General features: G+C 47.2%; 1 protein-coding gene across 1 annotated transcript; it reads left to right on the top strand.

Annotated features, from left to right (window-relative positions):
• Positions 1-499: 499 nt before the first annotated feature.
• Positions 500-16,378, top strand: LOC149328887 (uncharacterized). The gene is made up of 2 exons (XM_089561984.1): positions 500-781; positions 14,535-16,378. The coding sequence occupies exons 1-2, from the start codon at positions 500-502 to the stop codon at positions 15,177-15,179; spliced, it is 927 nt and encodes a 308-aa protein (XP_089418110.1). The 3' UTR covers positions 15,180-16,378.
• Positions 16,379-18,174: the final 1,796 nt, after the last annotated feature.

Genomic DNA, 18,174 nt, shown 5'->3' with positions numbered 1-18,174 from the left:
AACAGGGAGACCAATCGGCGTGAAGCGAAACCTGGCTTCCAGCCAACGCCCGCGGCTCGGCAGCGCAGAGGCGAGGAGGAAGCGAGGAGTTCGCGCGGCGGCGACAAAGCTCTAAGGTTTGCGGTACTTCACATTATCAAGGGGTTTTACTGACGCCGAGAAGTACTGTCCGAGCGTAACGCCAATCAACGTTCACGCCTGCTCAGGAAAATTTGCGCTGTTGAAGAGCAGAAACTCACGACAGGCCACTTGGCGGACGCTGAATTGAGCAAGAAAGAGATAGGGTAGTTTGCAAAGCCAGTATATATAGCGCTTTATCGGCTGCCGGTAAGAACGCTTTTGTTGCCAGCCGGATGGGCGATAAAGGGTGAGATGAATGTTGACCGTTGCGCCGCGCCGGTTCCTATCAGAGCCTGGCAGATGCACGCAGACCGTGAGGATAACGTGTGCCGTTTCCGTTGCTGTAGTCGCCAACTAATCGGTTCGAACTCCATTTACTATGTTTCAAAGCGACGATTCGCAAGTTCTCTTTGGCTTCTCTGAAGAAATTGACTGGATACCTTTTCGCTTCGTCAAGGCCCTTCCCGAAATTGTAGTGTGCAGCGCTTGCAAGTGTGTGCCAAAAAGGAATTGCTTTCTGCCATGTCGTTGTGTTCTTTGCGAGCCTTGCTTCGAGCAGTGCAAAGCTAGAGGAGGAATCTGTGTGCTCGACGGACAAGTTTGCCTGGAAGGCCAAGAGGACTGGCGGGAGCTTTCAGCCGAGAAAGTCATGAAGAAAGAGGTAAAACGAGTGCTTTTTAGCACGTTGGGACAATCTTTTTACAGCAGTTTACTTTCCCGGAGACCAGCAGTTTACTTTCCCGGAATTTCGCGATAATTAACAGCTTTGTTCCGTCAGACGGAGAACAGTATTATGACGCTGACAGCCTGCGCGTACAGTCGCGAGCGAAAAATATTAGCACAGATCATTGGCGATCAGAATTCGTATATCTCACCACGCGGCGCTGTGGTACGCAGACCTGCCTAACGGGCCGTTTCCTTGTTTGCAGCTTAGGGGGGGGGGGGGGGGGATGGCAGGAAGTATGCTTTATCAAGCGTGCACCGCCCGAGCGTTGAAGTGCCGACCCTACGTGACTGTGCTTGCGGCATTTATTTTGGCTCGGTTATCAAGAGCAAATGTGGCTTCTTTTTATTACTGTTTTTTTATGTCGCGATGGTTGGGAAAAGGAACTCGCAGGAACAATAGATGATAGCGCTGCTTTTAGCCAGTAATTTTGCGGTCCGTGGCAGTCCGCTGAACCTCCCTAATACTGTGGAATGGGAACGACCCGGCACTCTCGTTATAAGCCTCTTCGCCACCCGCAGCGCCACGCGTTGTCATTCCGGCGCTCTGGTGTTCCGTCACGTGTGCTAATCTTTGTTACCCACGACTGAACATGACTCCGCTAGTGCAATAGCTAATTTTATATCGTTGGACTATCAGTTCCTTGGAACAGACGGCGAATGGGTGGACCAGTTGGATGTACAGTCGAGCGCGATTTGAAGGTTATCGCGCGGGCGTCGACCGGGAACGTGCACAGCGCCATGGCCCAGAATTCTGTGCCGAGGCGAGGGAAGTATCAGGCCAGCTTCCCTCACTCTTTTTGCTGTTCCTTCAGCAGCCGTCACTCCCTGCTGGGCTATCAGTTCCTTTTTTTCGAGGGGGGAGGGGGGGTTCTGCGAACAGGCAGTGATCGTAGTGCGCACGACGTATTCTTCGGTATTATCTGGTGAACAAAGGCGATATGACGAGGCGATGCTGCGTTGGTATTTTTTTTTCCAACTTCAATGTCGTTAAAATCAAGACGTGGGAAGCACTGGCTTTACCAGATCTTTCCCACCAATTTTGTTATCGCCCGCGAAGATACGAGGTAACCAAGTGCACATTTTATCGCAACAAATGGAAAGCTTATAATAAAGAGAAAGGGCGGTCGGTTTGTCGCGGGGGTGATGGTTGTTGTATGGAACAGCGAACGAGGGGGAGAAGAGTGCGAAATCATGATATTTCCTGTTCCAAAACCGTCCGCCAGGTGCCTGGAGTGCTAGCCTGGTCGACGCTCGCGCGATAACCTTCAAATCGCGCTCGACTGTACTGGAAGGCTTCGCACTATTTGCCTCGGTAGCCTTCCACCCCTTCTTCGATACGAGGGCATCCGCCGGCAGAAAGGTGCTGCTCACACCAGTAGCGATTCTGCTGAAAGTAGGAGTTTCATTTACTTGTAGCGAATTCTCATTCCTGGAAGTTAATGTGTTTCTATATTATTCTATAAGAACCTGCGCCGCCCAGAGGGCGCGCATAAATCTGACACCCAGCGCCATCTTGTTTTGAAATGAGCAATCACATCATATGGCAGAGCAGAAGATCCGTTTTATTTATATTTATAACGATATTTATAAACTTCGGTGGTTAAGAGATGTTTATCAACATCAAAACCGGCAATGCTGCCGCAGCACTACGGGGTATATGCCATCGTTGATGCTGCTCTACGGGTTACGAAGTAAAACTTCTGTCGTGTTTTTTTTTTTTTTTTTTTTTTATAGCGGGCCGCCGCGGTGGCTCAGCGGTTATGGTGCTCGGCTGCTGACCCGAAAGACGCGGGTTCGATCCCGGCCGCGGCGGCTGGAATTTCTTTGGAGGAGAAATTCTAGAGGCCCGTGTACTGTGCGATGTCAGTGCACGTTAAAGAACCCCAGGTGGTCGAAATTTCCGGAGCCCTTCACTACGGCGTCTCTCATAACCTCAGTCGCTTTGGGACGTTAAACCCCATGAACCTAAACCTTTTTTATAGCGAAAGCGCTGCTTCACGACAAAGCTGAAAAAGACCGGGTATCGCTGGGGCCTTGAGTATTAATAACTAATAAACAAAATATATAAATATTTCCGCATCAGTCATTTGAATCTGCGGCGGTGCCAACGGATCAGCTTCACTGGCCACTGCACGAGAGCACTATGTTATCGCCAAAGACGGCCACACATTGTGTTAAACTGCAGCACACACTCGCAAGGCGCATTGCACGTCGTCATTTTCGTCAATTTCCATCTGCGGCGCGAACAGACCTCATCAACTTAGCCTTGATCTGAGCTTAACCTGAGTGTGATATCGCCGCCAGACGGGCTGATACAACAGCAAAGCAAAACCAAGTGCCAATAAGGCTAAACACATGCTTTCGCATGTGTACTCGTTTTAACTACGTTAAAATTGTACCATTTTTGTTCTTGCTCCAGTTTGGCTGAGAACGCGGGTAGCATTTGCAAGCAAATTATGTGCACGCTGTAAAAAAAAAAAAAACGCTCTGAAGCAACAAGCTTCGCGCCAATGTACAGGGTCAACATTCCAATGGACTTCCGCGCACTACACGCGCTATGCGCAGTAAACTTATTCAAAATTTGTTTTTCTGTTTCGAAAAACTACGCCCGCATGTTAACAATCTGCCCAGTTTGGTTGAACTTGGCGCGTTGTATTTTATAACATGCAATGTGTGTCAAGAGAAACCAATGAAAATGTACCTGGGGGGGGGGGGCACAAATGGTTTTCTTGCGCCTCATATGCGCACTAGCTTACTATCGTCTGCGACTGACATTGCATATGGGTTTCATTCACATTTCCACAGTTTACGCTTTCGAGAATAACAGTTAGCGTGCCTTCGGCAGGTGCATTGCAGGTATCGTGCATCTGTAAGGCTTATTATGAGGCCACTGCAAGTATGACGTCAATAAGACGCCTCTGCCTTATACGACTTTATATACGACTGTAGTAAGCCACTCCGAAACTACGAAGGCGTGGGTACAGCGCTGCGACCATCCGCAGCAGTATAGTCAGCCTAAGAACGTTTTTTGTTGCCAAAGCAACACTCCTGGAACCCAGCTCGGCTTGTGGCGTATGCTTCTGGCGGGGCGGCTACCAAACGACCTTCAGTCGCCGTAGCCTAGCAACCGCTACAGCTGCGCTCCAACAGATGGCGCGGCGCGGCTGCCGCCTGTCGCCTACGGGAGCCGGAAAAAATGTCCCCAGAAAAAACATCCCCGGAAGATACGTCCCCGGAACAAAGGCCCCCGGAACATACATCCCCGGAAAAAACATCCCGATTTGCGAAGTACGAAAAAATGCCCCAAACGGGTGATATCAAACGAATCGTAAACCGCCGTAATTTCAGCATCCGGCCGCCTCGCATGTATACATGCCTGCGACCCCCATGCATGTACGGCTCGCATGAGGCGGATACAAGTTCTTTGCCGGTGGAACGAGTCACTGACCCGTAAACGCAATGGCGTGGTCAGAGCAACGCAAGAGTGGCAGTGCTTTAACGCTAAACGCTTGGAAGGTTTGCAACAAAACACATGATGAGAAGGACATCTCGATGCACAAACTAAATACAAGCTAAATTGTATTGGTTTTCACCCAGCAACTCATTTCATTTTACTGTCGTCGCATTTCACTGATTTTACGTTGCATCATCATTTTCACCGTGATATCAAGGCTTGGACTGCGTTTCTTCTTGGCAAGCTGTAACATTGTTGGCACGGAAGCGACTAAACAACGAAAAGGTGCGGGGCGTCCATGAAGAACAATGATGGCGGCGAAACGAAAGTGGTCCAGTGCAAGTGCGTCTCTGGATCGTTCGGCGCTTGAGCAAAGTCACCTGCAGAAGTGCTTTTCCTCTGCATGACCTAGACTGCATGACCATGGCGCGGTCTGGTGCTACAAAATACTTCATGCTTACATCTATTCTGGAATCCAAAGAATCTAATAAAGAGGGCATTTTTCAGGAAATATGAAGTACTGGAGGAATTTGGAAAGGAATAATGGTGCCGGAGCCGGAATGCGGCTTTGTGCTTAAGGGCAGAAGTTCCGTCGAGATTAGAAGTAAATAAGAGAAGTGTTGCAAGATTAACAAGAAGTTCTCATGGCCAAAACAAAAATGAGGCTACAGGGGAGTTGGGCTGGGCATCATGGAGAGCTCGGGAAGACATACTATAATAATATGTAATGAATGCCTCATGAAATTGGACATAACAGGCGCGCTGCTGAGGTTTCTAAATACATATCCAAAAGTGCGTCGACTTATAATGGCCTAAAATGACTTGGAAGCTAACCAATAAGTATGCACGACACAAGGACGGAGAAATAACGATCTTTAAACGAGAGGAAAACGCGAAGATACAAACTGGATTAATTCATTTGAACAAGCAGAGTGTAGAACTTTACTGGAATTAGAAAATGCATATGAGAATGGACTCGTTCTATGGTAAATCGATGAAATGCTCTAATATTTGAAACTAGGTCAGGGCGCCTTAGAACGCGCAGCTACAAAAAGAACGTGACACAATTCCTGCGTGGGGTAAATCTGAAGAAACAACTGAACAACTAATACTCGAATGTGATGGCATCCATCCGGATTTTCATTCAGGCATTGTCACCCTCCTTGATGCCCTACGGTTAGAGAGATAAGAGGTCATGTGAACGAATCTGCGGTGGAAGTTCGCAAAAAGCGATTCGAAGATTCCCGACTCAAAAGCAGAGCTGATATGAGGTCATAAACGTAGAACTGAAAATATATTTAAAGAAAAAGGAAATGTTTAGACCAATTGGCTGCACCGTTGAAAGTAAAAATAAAGAAAACAAAAATGAGCATGGTGGCCACGGCCACCTTGCCGTTTCAAAGGGGACACTCCTTTGGCTTCTGGCCGCAGCGGTCGAATTTCGATGGAGGGAAAAATCTAGGGGCCCGTGTACAACGATTAAAAAGGTCCTTTGAAGATCACCAGTTGGTCGAAATTGCCGGAGCCCTTCACTACGGCAATCCTCATAGCTTGAGTCGCTTTGGGTAGTTAAACCCCCATAAAGCTAAACCTAACCATCTATCCACCATTCGGATAATGCAGCTCAGGTTCCGTATAGACCAGCGTCGATCTTGGACGTAAGCGAGATGCGATTGCACTGCAGTGGCCACCTCGATTAAAAGCTCTGATAGGTATACATGAAAACAAACGTTTTCAGAGCACTTTGAATTCACAGTTGAGCTGTGAGGTCATTCCTTCTTTGAAAGAAGCCGAGTACATCCCGGAATATATTAAAGTGTGGAAACTCATACCGAAGTAGATGTTTTGGCAAACGATCTTAAGATGAGCATGCCGGATATACCTTCGGTAGGGGGCTACCAGCCGGGAGCGTGGCGCAGACAAATTGTGTGAACAGAGCATTGTAAATATTTATCGCTTTTGCATAGTGTAGCCATGATTGGTTGGTTTATGTGGTTTAACGTCCCAAAGCGACTAAGGCTATGAGAGACGCCGTAGTGGAGGGCTCCGGAAATTTCGACCACCTGGGGTTCTTTAACGTGCACTGACATCGCACAGTACACGGGCCTCTAGAATTTCTCCTCCAAAGAAATTCCAGCCGCCGCGGCCGGGACCGTGTAGCCATGAGCCGCCGCTAGTTAATAGCTGGCGAATACTTCCGTGTGGGGTACGACAAAGCTTGCCACACAATTATCAATAAATCTCTAAGTTACAATATATGCGTCTTCCGGTGCTGCACTTACCACCCCCCAAGATCTAACCACTCAATGAAATGGGTGTTCTCTCCGAAAGATAAAAGCTTCTCACCTAGTTCGATAACCTGGAAGGTGTCCTACAATTCCTCGAAAATGGTCACTCAAACTGGAGAGCCTATAGTGGGATACAATTTTAGTTTGCAGCGAAGCTCCGCCCAGATTCGGGAGCGCTGCATGGAATCCCTCCACGACATTAAAAAAAGTATTCCGTTGCTAAAACCTTCCTTGTTACCTAAACAAGAAGCTAGTAACAGGGAACAAAATTATAAGCCCTAAAATTTTGTCACCTGGCTAGTTTAATATAATGAAACATTAAAACGATGATTTTGTTTACTACTCTGATTGGCCAGCGGGGTAATACACTACGCTACGGACGTTAGCAACTCCTGTTTTTTTTTTAGGTTGTATCTTACTATTGAATGCCCTGCATGGAAAGTAGTCATCGAATGGCGTGATGAGCAAACTGCGCCCCATAGGAGATGACGGCTCTAACGGACTCCCATGCCACTCAGGCGTGTGAGAGCTCCCTATAGTGTCCCCTAGTGGTGGCTGCACTCCGGCAGTCAGGAAAACAGCGAACAGGTTTTCCAAAAAAAAACTCTGACCTTCGCCCCCCCCCCCCCCCCCCCTTAGTACAAAAAGGGAAATACCGAAGCCCTCGGCGGCGCAGTAGCAACAACCATGCTCGACAATTGTCGAACAGAATGCCTGCTACTCACGGCTGCATTCAATTTAAAGCTGGGCAGAAACCGTCTGAAAAAGGCGCCTGAGTAGTTACAACAACGTCCAGCTAAATAGACGCCGTTGCGCGTAGCTGCGATCATTCCACTTAAGTCTGATCGCACCTCGTGTCACAAGCAAATGATGAAGCCGAGTTCCTGCGGCTTTGAGCGTGTAATGACAAAAGGTACAAAGATCCGTAGCAATATGAAACACGGTGTTGGTCTCAATTTTATTCCATTAGCAATACAAGTCCCAATGTGAGCGCCCGTCTGGTTCGGCGTATGCAAGGTTATGCACACTGAATAGCCACCTGTTACAGTGGGCGGATGGTGAAGTGGAGCTCTGGACATATAACGTAGTGGAGGAGAGGCCGGAAGGTCTCCAGCACGGAAACAACCCCTACCGTGCAGTAAAAAAAGTTATCGGTTAAAAAAAAATCACTGTAAAATGGATAATAACAAAGCTCTGATAGGAATGACTGAGCAAAACTGTACAAGACGAGGAATAAGTCGGCGAATATCAAAATGGTTACAGAAAGTAGAAAAGGGAAATAATAGCGAAGAAGAATGACGAATAAGTTTCGTGACCAGTTAAGATTGTTCCTCGTTTGGCATAAGACGTCAAGCTGTGATTTCATCCGATGAATCGTGTACCTTCTGCAATTGAATCGACTTGTAAGATATTGCGACAAGTAGGCTAAGTCCGCCCAGGAATTTTGCAGATTCACAGATGGCTAGAATTTGCATAAAGGCTTCAAATTCTAACGCATTGTGATCGCATAATGCAGTTATGCAGCCCTTAAACTTTTAGTTCCTTCCAGGTGTGCGAAACAGAAATGACTCTGACCAGAACCGTGCTTCGAACCGCCAAGAGGAAAATACGTATACATGCTGATCGGGGCTATGTGGTTATCACTTTGGCATTTCCTTAGCCATTCAAATGAGCGACTCATGTAACAATCACAGTGATCTTTTTTTATGCTTTTGTGGTGTTGCATCATACCCGGTGTTCACTTACAGTTAGTCCGGAACACATGTAAGCCCTAGCTGTATTTCTGCGTGCTCACATAGGGTAACTACTTTTCTCATCGTTTTCTATCTTTTGTGACCCAATAACCCATGCTAAGTTTCGAAATGCGTGGGTATATTTCCCTGAAGCTGAAAGGTACAGGTAGGCGGTAAACAAGTGAACTGTGATATATTTACCAGCTCTTTTTTTTAAATCTTAACTCATACTTTAGCGCTGGAATGTGTATTTTGCGCAGGCGGCCTTATCTTGAGCATTAGCGCGTATGCGAAGCATGCAACCAGGTTTGTGATAAATAAAATGAAATTACCCAACCAAATTTAAAAAAAAAAACACCTTCACTCAGTGCTGGAAAAAGTACGCACAAAAGCGGTTCATGTATATGCTCGGGCTACTTAACCACGGAAACCATGTGGGTCGAGGATATAAAAATTACGAAGTGTGCAAAAAAAGAATAAAATATAAGAAGTGCAGTTGACGAAACGCAGTTTCTGAAGGATTGCTCTGATCGAGGTCAGCCAAAAGGCTTCAGTTTACTTAAATTGCGAATGTGTTCCGCTGAAATGTACATTCGATACTGACATTTTGAGACAAAGGGCCTTGAGCGGAACGTAATTGAACCTAAATTTTGTAATATAAATAATGAGAGCTTTTCGCGCACGTAGAATGTACGCGGGCTCAATTAAAAATATCGAAGTAACGGCGCGCTTGGAAAATTTTTTGAGATAGCCGCCGTGGTGGCTCAGTGGTTATAGCGTTCGGCTGATGACTCGAATGATGCGGGTTCGATCCCGGGCGCGGCACTCGAATTTAGATGGAGGCGAAATGTTAGAGGCTCGTGTACTTGTCCATGTCAGTGCGCGTTAAAAAACCCCAGGTGGTCGAAATTTCCGGAGCCCTCCACTGCGGGGTCCCTCATGACCTGAGTCGCTTTGGTACGTTAAGCCCCTATAAACCAAACCAAACCAATAATTTTATCAGATATGTGACAGCGATAAAAGCTTCAGAAATTACCTTCTATCTGGAAAAAATCGGTAATAAACATGCTCAAAGATATTATGCATGTAATGTGAAATTTAGCATTTATGAGACGGCCCAAGAGTTGTCACACTCCAAAACCGTGCTAATTACCGAAAGGAAACTGCCTGATTTGTCGAGAGAGGTCATGTGACCGAGAGGGTGGTTAGAAATAGCAACAAGTGTTTTACAAGCCCCACCGGTGGCAGCACCTGCCATCGCAGGGCAGTGGCGCATCGCTTGATCGCTGTACCTCTGCGCCAGAACTCCAAGGAACCTATGAATGTAAAGTAGAGAATGTCTAATTACGCATATACGGGCATTAACCGCCGCCGCGGTGGCTCAGTGGTTATGGTGCTCGGCTGCTGACCCGAAAGACGCCGGTTCGATCCCGGCCGCGGCGGCTAGAATTTCTTTTGAGGAGAAATTCTAGAGGCCCGTGTACTGTGCGATGTCAGCGCAAGTTAAAGAACCCCAGGTGGTCGAAATTTCCGGAGCCCTTCAGTACGGCGTTCCTCGTAGCCTGAGTCGCTTTAGGACATTGAACCCCATAAACCAAACCAAACCACGGGCATTAACCGATCAACTTTTAAACGCTGCACTGTAAGCAACGTTAAGAAAGCGAAAAGTCTTATTGACAATACATATATGCTTTCTAAAAAAAAAAACTGCAGCTGCACTTACAATGACTAAGCATGTTTTTTTTTTCCTTCCATTTTCCACTTCTAAAACTTGGGCGTTTCGAATAAGTAGTCTGAGCGCACTCCGGACAGATGGCGGTGGGTTATCCTTATTTTACCACAGACAGCAAAAGTACGAATAGCTGCGCTGGTCATGCGCAGAAGGAAAGCATATTCTATTCATAGAGGCGTTTTTACAGTAATAGTGGTGGTAGCCTTGATTTAGCCGCATATCATTCCGTTCTACCGTGGAAACTGCAGCGTCAGCCGTATGACTCAATTCCTTAGTGAATGAATTTAATTTATTGAAATGAAATAAATGGAACATTTTAAATTTGCTTACTTGTAAGAATTCAGTTGTCACCTTCTAACAGTGGCAGGAGATGACCAAATTCCAAGATTGGCAAGTGGCAAGTGGAGAGAGGTACGCAGTCGTTACGTATGTTTGCAGGTTGAAAGGGAATAGATGAAAGCTCTCCTCACGCTTGAAGGAGAGGAGGGAGAGAGCAAATGCGAAACGTTTCGTTAGGTTTATAGTGCTTAACGTGCCAAAGCGACTAGGGCTGTGGGGGAGTGCGTAGTGGATGGCTCCGGAAAACATCGACCACCTGGGCTTCTTTGCCATGCGCTGACATCGCAGTACACGGGCCTCTAGCATTTCGCCTTCATTGAAATGCGACCGCCCGGCACGGATCGAAACCGCGTCTTTCGGGTCAGCAGCGGAGCACTATAACCTCAGAGCAATGCCACAGAATAGAGAGGGCGGGAGACAATGGGTGTGCAAGTGGCTTATGAGGTTGTGGGTAAAGCTGAGGAATGCGCAACCAGAACACAGCTAGCACGGTAACAGCCCTGAGGGTGGTCACCGTGGAAGTAGGCCGCCCTGAGGGCCTCCTCTTTATTTTTTATTATTTATTTACTTTCTATGAGGAGGCCACCCCCCCAAATAGGCATTTTACAGTTGTGCACTCAGAGGGATGAAAGAGAAAACAACAATGGAAAGATTGAGAAAGAAACAAAATCTCGAGGGGACAGCTAAGCTCCTTCTAAAACGATGTGAGGCGATAGTGCTTACACTGCACGTGTCAATTTTCCAGTATTTGAACATATGAAACGCAAATTTTTATTTCACTTCAAAATATACTGGCATTCATATTCGTATGTCTTTGAATACTGTATAAGGGTTGTGATTAACTAAGTAAAGCAATTGGTCAGTTGTTGGTTTGGTTTATTGGGGTTTAACGTCCCAAAGCAACTCAGGCTATGAGAGACGCCGTAGTGAAGGGCTCCGTAAATTTCGACCACCTGGGGTTCTTTAACGTGCACTGACATCGCACAGTACACGGGCCTCTAGAATTTCGCCTTCATCGAAATCCGGCCGCCGCGGCCGGGATCGAACCCGCGTCTTTCGGGTTCGAGCGCCATAACCACTGAGCCACCGCGGCGGGGCCAGTTGTCTATAATTTGCTGTCTACAATTTGCGAAGAGATTCCAGGCAGCTATGAGGGTGTCTCCAGATAGCAAGAATAACTTCATACAATACAGCTCTTAAAAGCTGTTTCAGACTAAATTGGTACGTTGTACGAGGTCTGTTAGAAAAGTATCCGACATTATTTTTTTTTGCGAACACCTGATGGATATCAAACAAGCGCGCTTACAGCAGCCGACCATGAACCCTCGTGCGCATGCACGAATTTTTTCCCGCCTGCCGATAGCGTCAGTCGCCGGGAAGCAGCGTTTGAGTGAGGCAGTGCGCAGTGCTCTCGTCGGAGCGAGAGGAGCAGCGCTACTACCTCTAATTTTGCCAGAAACTTGGCGATAGCCAAGTGGAAACCATTCGAAATGTTCAGACGGCTTTCGGTGATGATGCTATGAGCAGCACAAAGATTAAGCAGTGGTGCAACTGGTTTAAAGACGGCCGCACATCTGTGGAGAGAGAGCCACGCTCCGGTCGGCCATCAACATGCCTAAATTACTAGGTAATTGCCGAAGTGAACGCTGTGGTGATGCGGGACTGTTGTGTGACTATCCGAGAAATTGCGGAAGAGGTGGATATCAGCAATTTTTCTGCAAATTCCATTATCACCGAAGATTTGGCCATGGAGAGAGTTGCGGCGAAATTCGTGCCGAAGCTGCTGACGGTGGAGAAAAAGCAACTTCGTGTTGAAGTCTCACAGGAGATGCTGGATTCCACAAACAGTTACCCTGACTTCACCGACGCCGTAATCACTAGTGACGAGTCTTGGGCGTACGGGTACGACCAGGAAACCAATTCCCAGTCGTCACAAAGGACGCATTCCACGTCACCAAGACCAAAGAAGGCCCGACAAGTGCGCAGCAATGTCAAAGTGATGCTGACTGCTTTTTTGACTCCCTCTGTGTGGCACACCACGAGTACGCACTCCACAGGGTCAAAGAATGACTAAACAGTACTACAGGGATGTCCTCCGTTGCCTACGTGATGATGTGCGGCGCAAGAACCCGGAGCTGAGGTCAACAGGAAATTGGCGCACCCATCGCGCCAGTGCTCCTGCACATTCCTCGCATTTGATTCAGACTTTTCTGGCGAAAAACCAGACTCCTGTAGTTCAACAGGCTCCTTACTCTCCTGATATGTCTCCCTACGACTTCTGGCTGTTTCCTAAAATCAAGAGGCCATTGAAAGGAGCGCAATTTCAGAAAAGAAAGGACATTATGGCTGCAACGACAGCAGAGCTAAATTCCATTCCTAAAAGGGCCTTTTCGGAATACTTACAACAATGGCAGCACCGCTGGGAGATGTATATGGAGCCCCAAGGAGACTACTTTGAAGGTTATTAGGTTTCTAACGTTCCAGTTATGCCAGTTTTTTTTTCTTCGGCCAAAGGTCGGATACTTTTCTAACAGACCTCGTATATCGGAAAGCCCAATGTTTTAGAGGTGGAAAAGGGAAGAAAAAAAACATGCTTAGTTATTGTAAATGCAGCTGCAGTTTTTTATATGCGAAGCATACTACTTTAGCTACCACTTCAGCCCTTCACCGTGGTTATGCGCCTCCTAATCACGTGATACATGACGTCACACCACGTGGCACGATGACGTCACGAAAGTAGAGAAACGGGGGCCCACCTCGCGCCGTCGCTGTGGTTGTGCGCCTCCAAATCACGTGACACAATGATGCCACACCACGTGACACGATGACGTCACGGCAGTGGAGATACGGGGGCCCACCTCGCGCCGTCGCTGCGGTTGTGCGCCTCCAAATTACGCGGCACGATGATGCTTCGCATTCTCCAGGCTTAACCAAGTTAAGCCTCAGCCATTTTTTTTCACGGTTAATTTAAAGAGCATATGTGAATTTTCAATAAGAATTTCCGCTTTTTTAACGTTGCCTACAGTCCAGCGTTTAAAAGTTGATCGGTTAATGCCCGTATATGCGTAATTAGACATTCTCTACTTTACATTCATAGGTTGCTTTGAGTTCTGGCGCAGAGGTACAGCGATCAAGCGATGCGCCACTGCCCTGCGATGGCAGGTGCTGCCACCGGTGGGGCTTGTAAAACACTTGTTGCTATTTCTAACCACCCTCTCGAAACCAGTCAGTAATATATGTGCCACTTTCCATGGTGGGCAGTTTACTCAAAATCAAGAAGGGCGGTTGCTATGACGTTAGAAGGTCGCGAGACCTGGTAGTCCGCCTGCCCCTTATGTTGCTCCTTAGGGAATTTTTCGCTCATGACCGACGCCGACGACGACGGCGACATTTCTGCAACACCGGACCCTTGCCGGTATCGCGATAAAGGAGCATTGAAAACAGGGCAGGCGATGACAGTGACGATGAGTGGGGCGGAGAAGTGCGAAACCTGTGGGTGGCTCTACGGCAGATTTCAGTGCTATATGGCTAATCCAAAGCTAGCACAGCTGTGTATGATTCATACGCTATGGCGTTAATCCTAGCTGTACATATTTTTAACGCGACAGATATAAGGGTCTTTTTCGGCCTGAACTGCGGTGATTTTCGTTGTTGTGACAGAAAAATCCTGATTATTCCATGGAGAGTGACGTCAGAGCCAAGCAATTTCGATTAAAAGAAAAATTGGTTGGCCAAAGGGCTTTAATCGAACCTATGTTCGATTGGTGGCGAGCCGAGCATGCTAACTCCAAGCCAAGGAAAAGGCCAAGTTCAAACTAAGTGGCTCCCCACTTTTTGTCTCAGTGAGCGCCGGGTCTAAACTGTCTTGAAAGCATACATATGACAAATCTACGAGGTGTCATCCTAAGAAGCCCCCTATCTAATTATGCCTTAAAAGTTGTGTGTAACTTTGCAAACGAAACTTGGGTAAAATTTATTGAACTGGAACATAATTTAAGTTTTCTACCAAACCAGTCTGCGCATATTGCTTCGTATAACAAAAGAAGTAGTCACGCCTAGTGCATGCCGCTTCCCTAACCAGTGTTCTAAGAAACAAGTCGGGATGTTTTAAGACAAATGCCATGCTTTTTGATTCATCGCAGGTCCGCTGCTGGAACAAAGAGAAGGGCTGTGAAGCGGTCGGCAACGTCTCGACAATGATCAGCCACTTTCATACGACGTGTGATTACCATTCAACGCGCTGCTCCAAGTGTGCTGCTTCAGTGCTTCGAAGAGACATGGTTGCCCACTTGGAGTCCCGCTGCAGTCAGAAGGCACTGAGTCGAGTTTTGTCAGATCCTGGAAGTGCGATTCCGAGAAGTGAGCTGGACGTGATAAAAACGGCTCTGCGAGACGTCAAGGACGCCTTGCAGAAGGCATCGAGCGAGCAGGACGCCTTGAGGGGAACAGTCGCCGAGCTCGCTGCTGTTCACCAAGATGGTCTTCCTAGTACTTCACCCGAACAAAATGGACTAATGGAAATCATGGAAAGGTTGTGCCGCTCAGAGGCGATCATAAGTGAAAACAGCAAACTTAAAGACAAACAACTAGCTGAAATCGCTGCGCTGAAAAAAACTGCTCATGAGGGTATAAGAGACATTAGATTGGCTCTAAAGGAATTCAATCGTTGCAGAGAAGAACAAATGGGCAGCGAAAGAGCACTAGCACAGTCTGTGGCTGAAAGAGTGACTTATCTAGAACAAGAATTACGAACACTAAAGGAACAATTGCAGGGAGATAAAAGGTGATTTTAAAACTGCAGCCAGCTGAAGCAATGCTCATCCGCCTTTCTGACCCGTGGAAGAGAGATGAAATAGATAGGAACTCTGCGCTCAAAAAGCCGAGAACAACTTTGAGTAGATAGTTTTCTCTCTTCCGCCCACGTTTTACTTGTAAGCTACATGAACAGCCGACCCGTAATTAATCGCACATTTAGAGCTGAAGTCAATTTCGGGCCACTGTAAATGAAAATTCTTCAAAACAGTCACAATGAAAATGTTTTCAGATGTCAAGAAAGTATTCCTGTAGGTAAAACAAGAAAAAAAAAGAGAGGAAATGTTCCGCCCAAATTTCCAGATTGTCAAATGTTTTTTTGAAGCTTCAAGCACCGGACACCAGTTTGCTGAAAAGGGCAATTGTAATAAGTACAAAGCCTTCTAATCAGGCGACCTGAGAGAAACTCCGTGAGCCTTTGAAATGCAGTCTTTAGTTTCTCTCTTTATAAATGTTGCAATAATTACAATACAAAAGTTAGCTATCCCAAAAATAGAGCATGAAGAGCTGTAAAGTATTGCAAGGTATCAATGGTTTAGACATTTTTCATGATAATCAATTTCTTTTACTCTTCTTGTGCATATATATTTCTGCAATGCGTCGAGCGATACGTAATTGTGCTGGGAAGGACCCCTCATCTACTAAAACTGACGCAGTTACATGGCTGAAACCTGAACGGCCATATTAAAGAAGGTTAAAAAATTATTTTGCGATAATCACTGTTGTTTGTGAGCCCCCTCCTAAATCAGGACAAGAAAATAACTCTACAACTTCTTGCCCTAATTGTAGCAGATGATAAATTATAATTATTGCGGCAAAATTTCATTTTTTTTTGTACCATGTTAGATGAGAAAAATAGGCCTATGGTGTGGGCAATGTAAATGCTCAAATGCGCGTGACGCTCAGGAAACTCAGGGACCAGAGCAATTAGATTTCTTTTTCGTATTAACTATGGGACGCGTCGTAAATCCAAGCTTAATAGGTTAATGAGCATTTTTGCTGTGTTTTCGACCAGATGATTTTCACCCTTCAAGATGGGCAGTCCATCAGGAATGCAATGATAAATCGAATACAAAGCTTATTTCACATTGACTGTAAGTAAAAAGCCCAAGTTGTGCAGTTGCCATGAATAAAGATTACGACAACTCACTGAATACTGGAGCGGCGGAATGTCATGCGCGCAGCTCTGCGGTTAAGGAAAATGCTGATGCCGAGAGTTCGAGGCGGCTTCATCTCCTCACTCTGAGGGAACTTCAGCAAACAGCCATCGCCGGCGAAGAAATCATTTCTTTTGTAAAGGTGTTTATTCGTAGTTCTTTTACAGCACCCACGACTACGCAGGCTATATCACATCACCAGCTCGCATATCGTATCGCACTGGTCATATTCTTCAAGTTGCCCGGCCTCGGACCCATACGACCACGTTCGCTGCCTCCTTCTTCCCCCGAGCAGCGTTAGATTGGAAAGGCCTTTCCCACAGCATCGCTGCTATCACTTGCCCATCCAACTTTTCCAAAGCAGTAACAGATCATTTTATATGTTGAACCAACATGGCAACCATTGTACTTATTTTTCTATATAACCTACCCCTTATCTAATACCCGTGAGGGGTCTTTAAGGTAATAAACTGAACTGAACTGAAGTCAGTGGGCGATGGTCGAAGAGCATCACGACAGACACACTCATAGGCGCCCTTCAGGTTTCATCTTTGAAAAACGTAGCGCGAAGAACAAGACACAGAAACGGTGAAGACAGGACACGAGCGCTCCTCACGACTGATTTTTTATTGGGAAGGTTATCAGAATATATACTATAGATATTGTGGGGATACACATGAATCCCCTGCCCCATTGTAACGGCCGCGCGTAATTATCACGCGATGCTATGCGCGCGCCGTTCGGGAGGTTTTGCGAAGGAGGGCACTCTCGCCACCCCCGCTTCCTTTCGCTCCCCGCCGCGATGCCGCCGCGGAGACTTTCCCTCTTTCCTCTCTTACAACGGAGAGACCTCCTCTCCACAGCCCGGGAGGAGACGCGTTTCTCCCGAGGCTCGCTTGTCTTCGGGTGGGAGCCGTGCACACGCACGGATCAGAGATCTGCCAAGGAGACCGCTGCCCTTATCGCCCGGCCACCGTGTGTGACTTGACCGCCGCGGGCCGTGAGCGAGGAACCACGCGAGGTGAGCGGAACCTACTTCCCCCACATTTTTGCGTGCGTTCTTTCCTTTGTGCTTTTCACCCCCGTACGCGAGCGGAACCCTCTCCCTCGTTACGGCGGTTGTATTGTTGCTGCTGCACTGTATTGCTCGGGAGCAATAAACGCTCCTCCGAGTAGCATACTCGTGTTTGTCCCCTCTGGCCCGAACCCGCCGTGGTTGCGACTCACCGCACCGCGGGTTGGGGGTCACAGCTCTGACTGCTAGGGATGGCACGCGGGTGCTAGAGAGCGACAACTGCTTCTAGCCCTTTGAGCGTTACTACAAGAATAACCCCCCATAATATGGAAGAGGGGAAGGAAGAAGGAAATACAAAATAACAACTGAAAAAAGAACAAGACGAGGGGATAAAAGGCCGGCGATGAAAGCAAGTACATAGCAACATAAAACACGTGCAGTGTTACTTAACAACCGACTGAGGTTCCCGACTGCACTTCTTATACGTCTTCGCTGCGCGGTGACCTGCAGGAGCAGAGACCTGCTCCTGAATAGCACGGCAGATAGTCGGCGCGAGGGACGGTGCTAGGTGGGGAGTAGGGCAAAGGGGCCAGTGAATGTGATGCAGCAGAGAAAGCTGGCAAGCAACTTCTTCACAAATAAAGTATTTAACGAGCTGCATGAAAAGGGGCTACACAAAAGACGATGCACCAAGGATCAAGCCAGCAAGACCTCGACAGGCCCGCCGGACTGCTGCGCAGAACCGAGTTGCTGTCGTAACTCCTCGTAGCTTTGGCAAAGCTGGATAACGGAAGCGAC

This window comes from Amblyomma mixtum, chromosome 9 (assembly GCF_055824585.1).
Source record: "Amblyomma mixtum isolate Tamu chromosome 9, ASM5582458v1, whole genome shotgun sequence".
Lineage (NCBI taxonomy): Eukaryota > Metazoa > Arthropoda > Arachnida > Ixodida > Ixodidae > Amblyomma > Amblyomma mixtum.
Note: the sequence above shows the minus strand (reverse complement) of the source record. Positions and strands in the feature narration are given on the sequence as shown.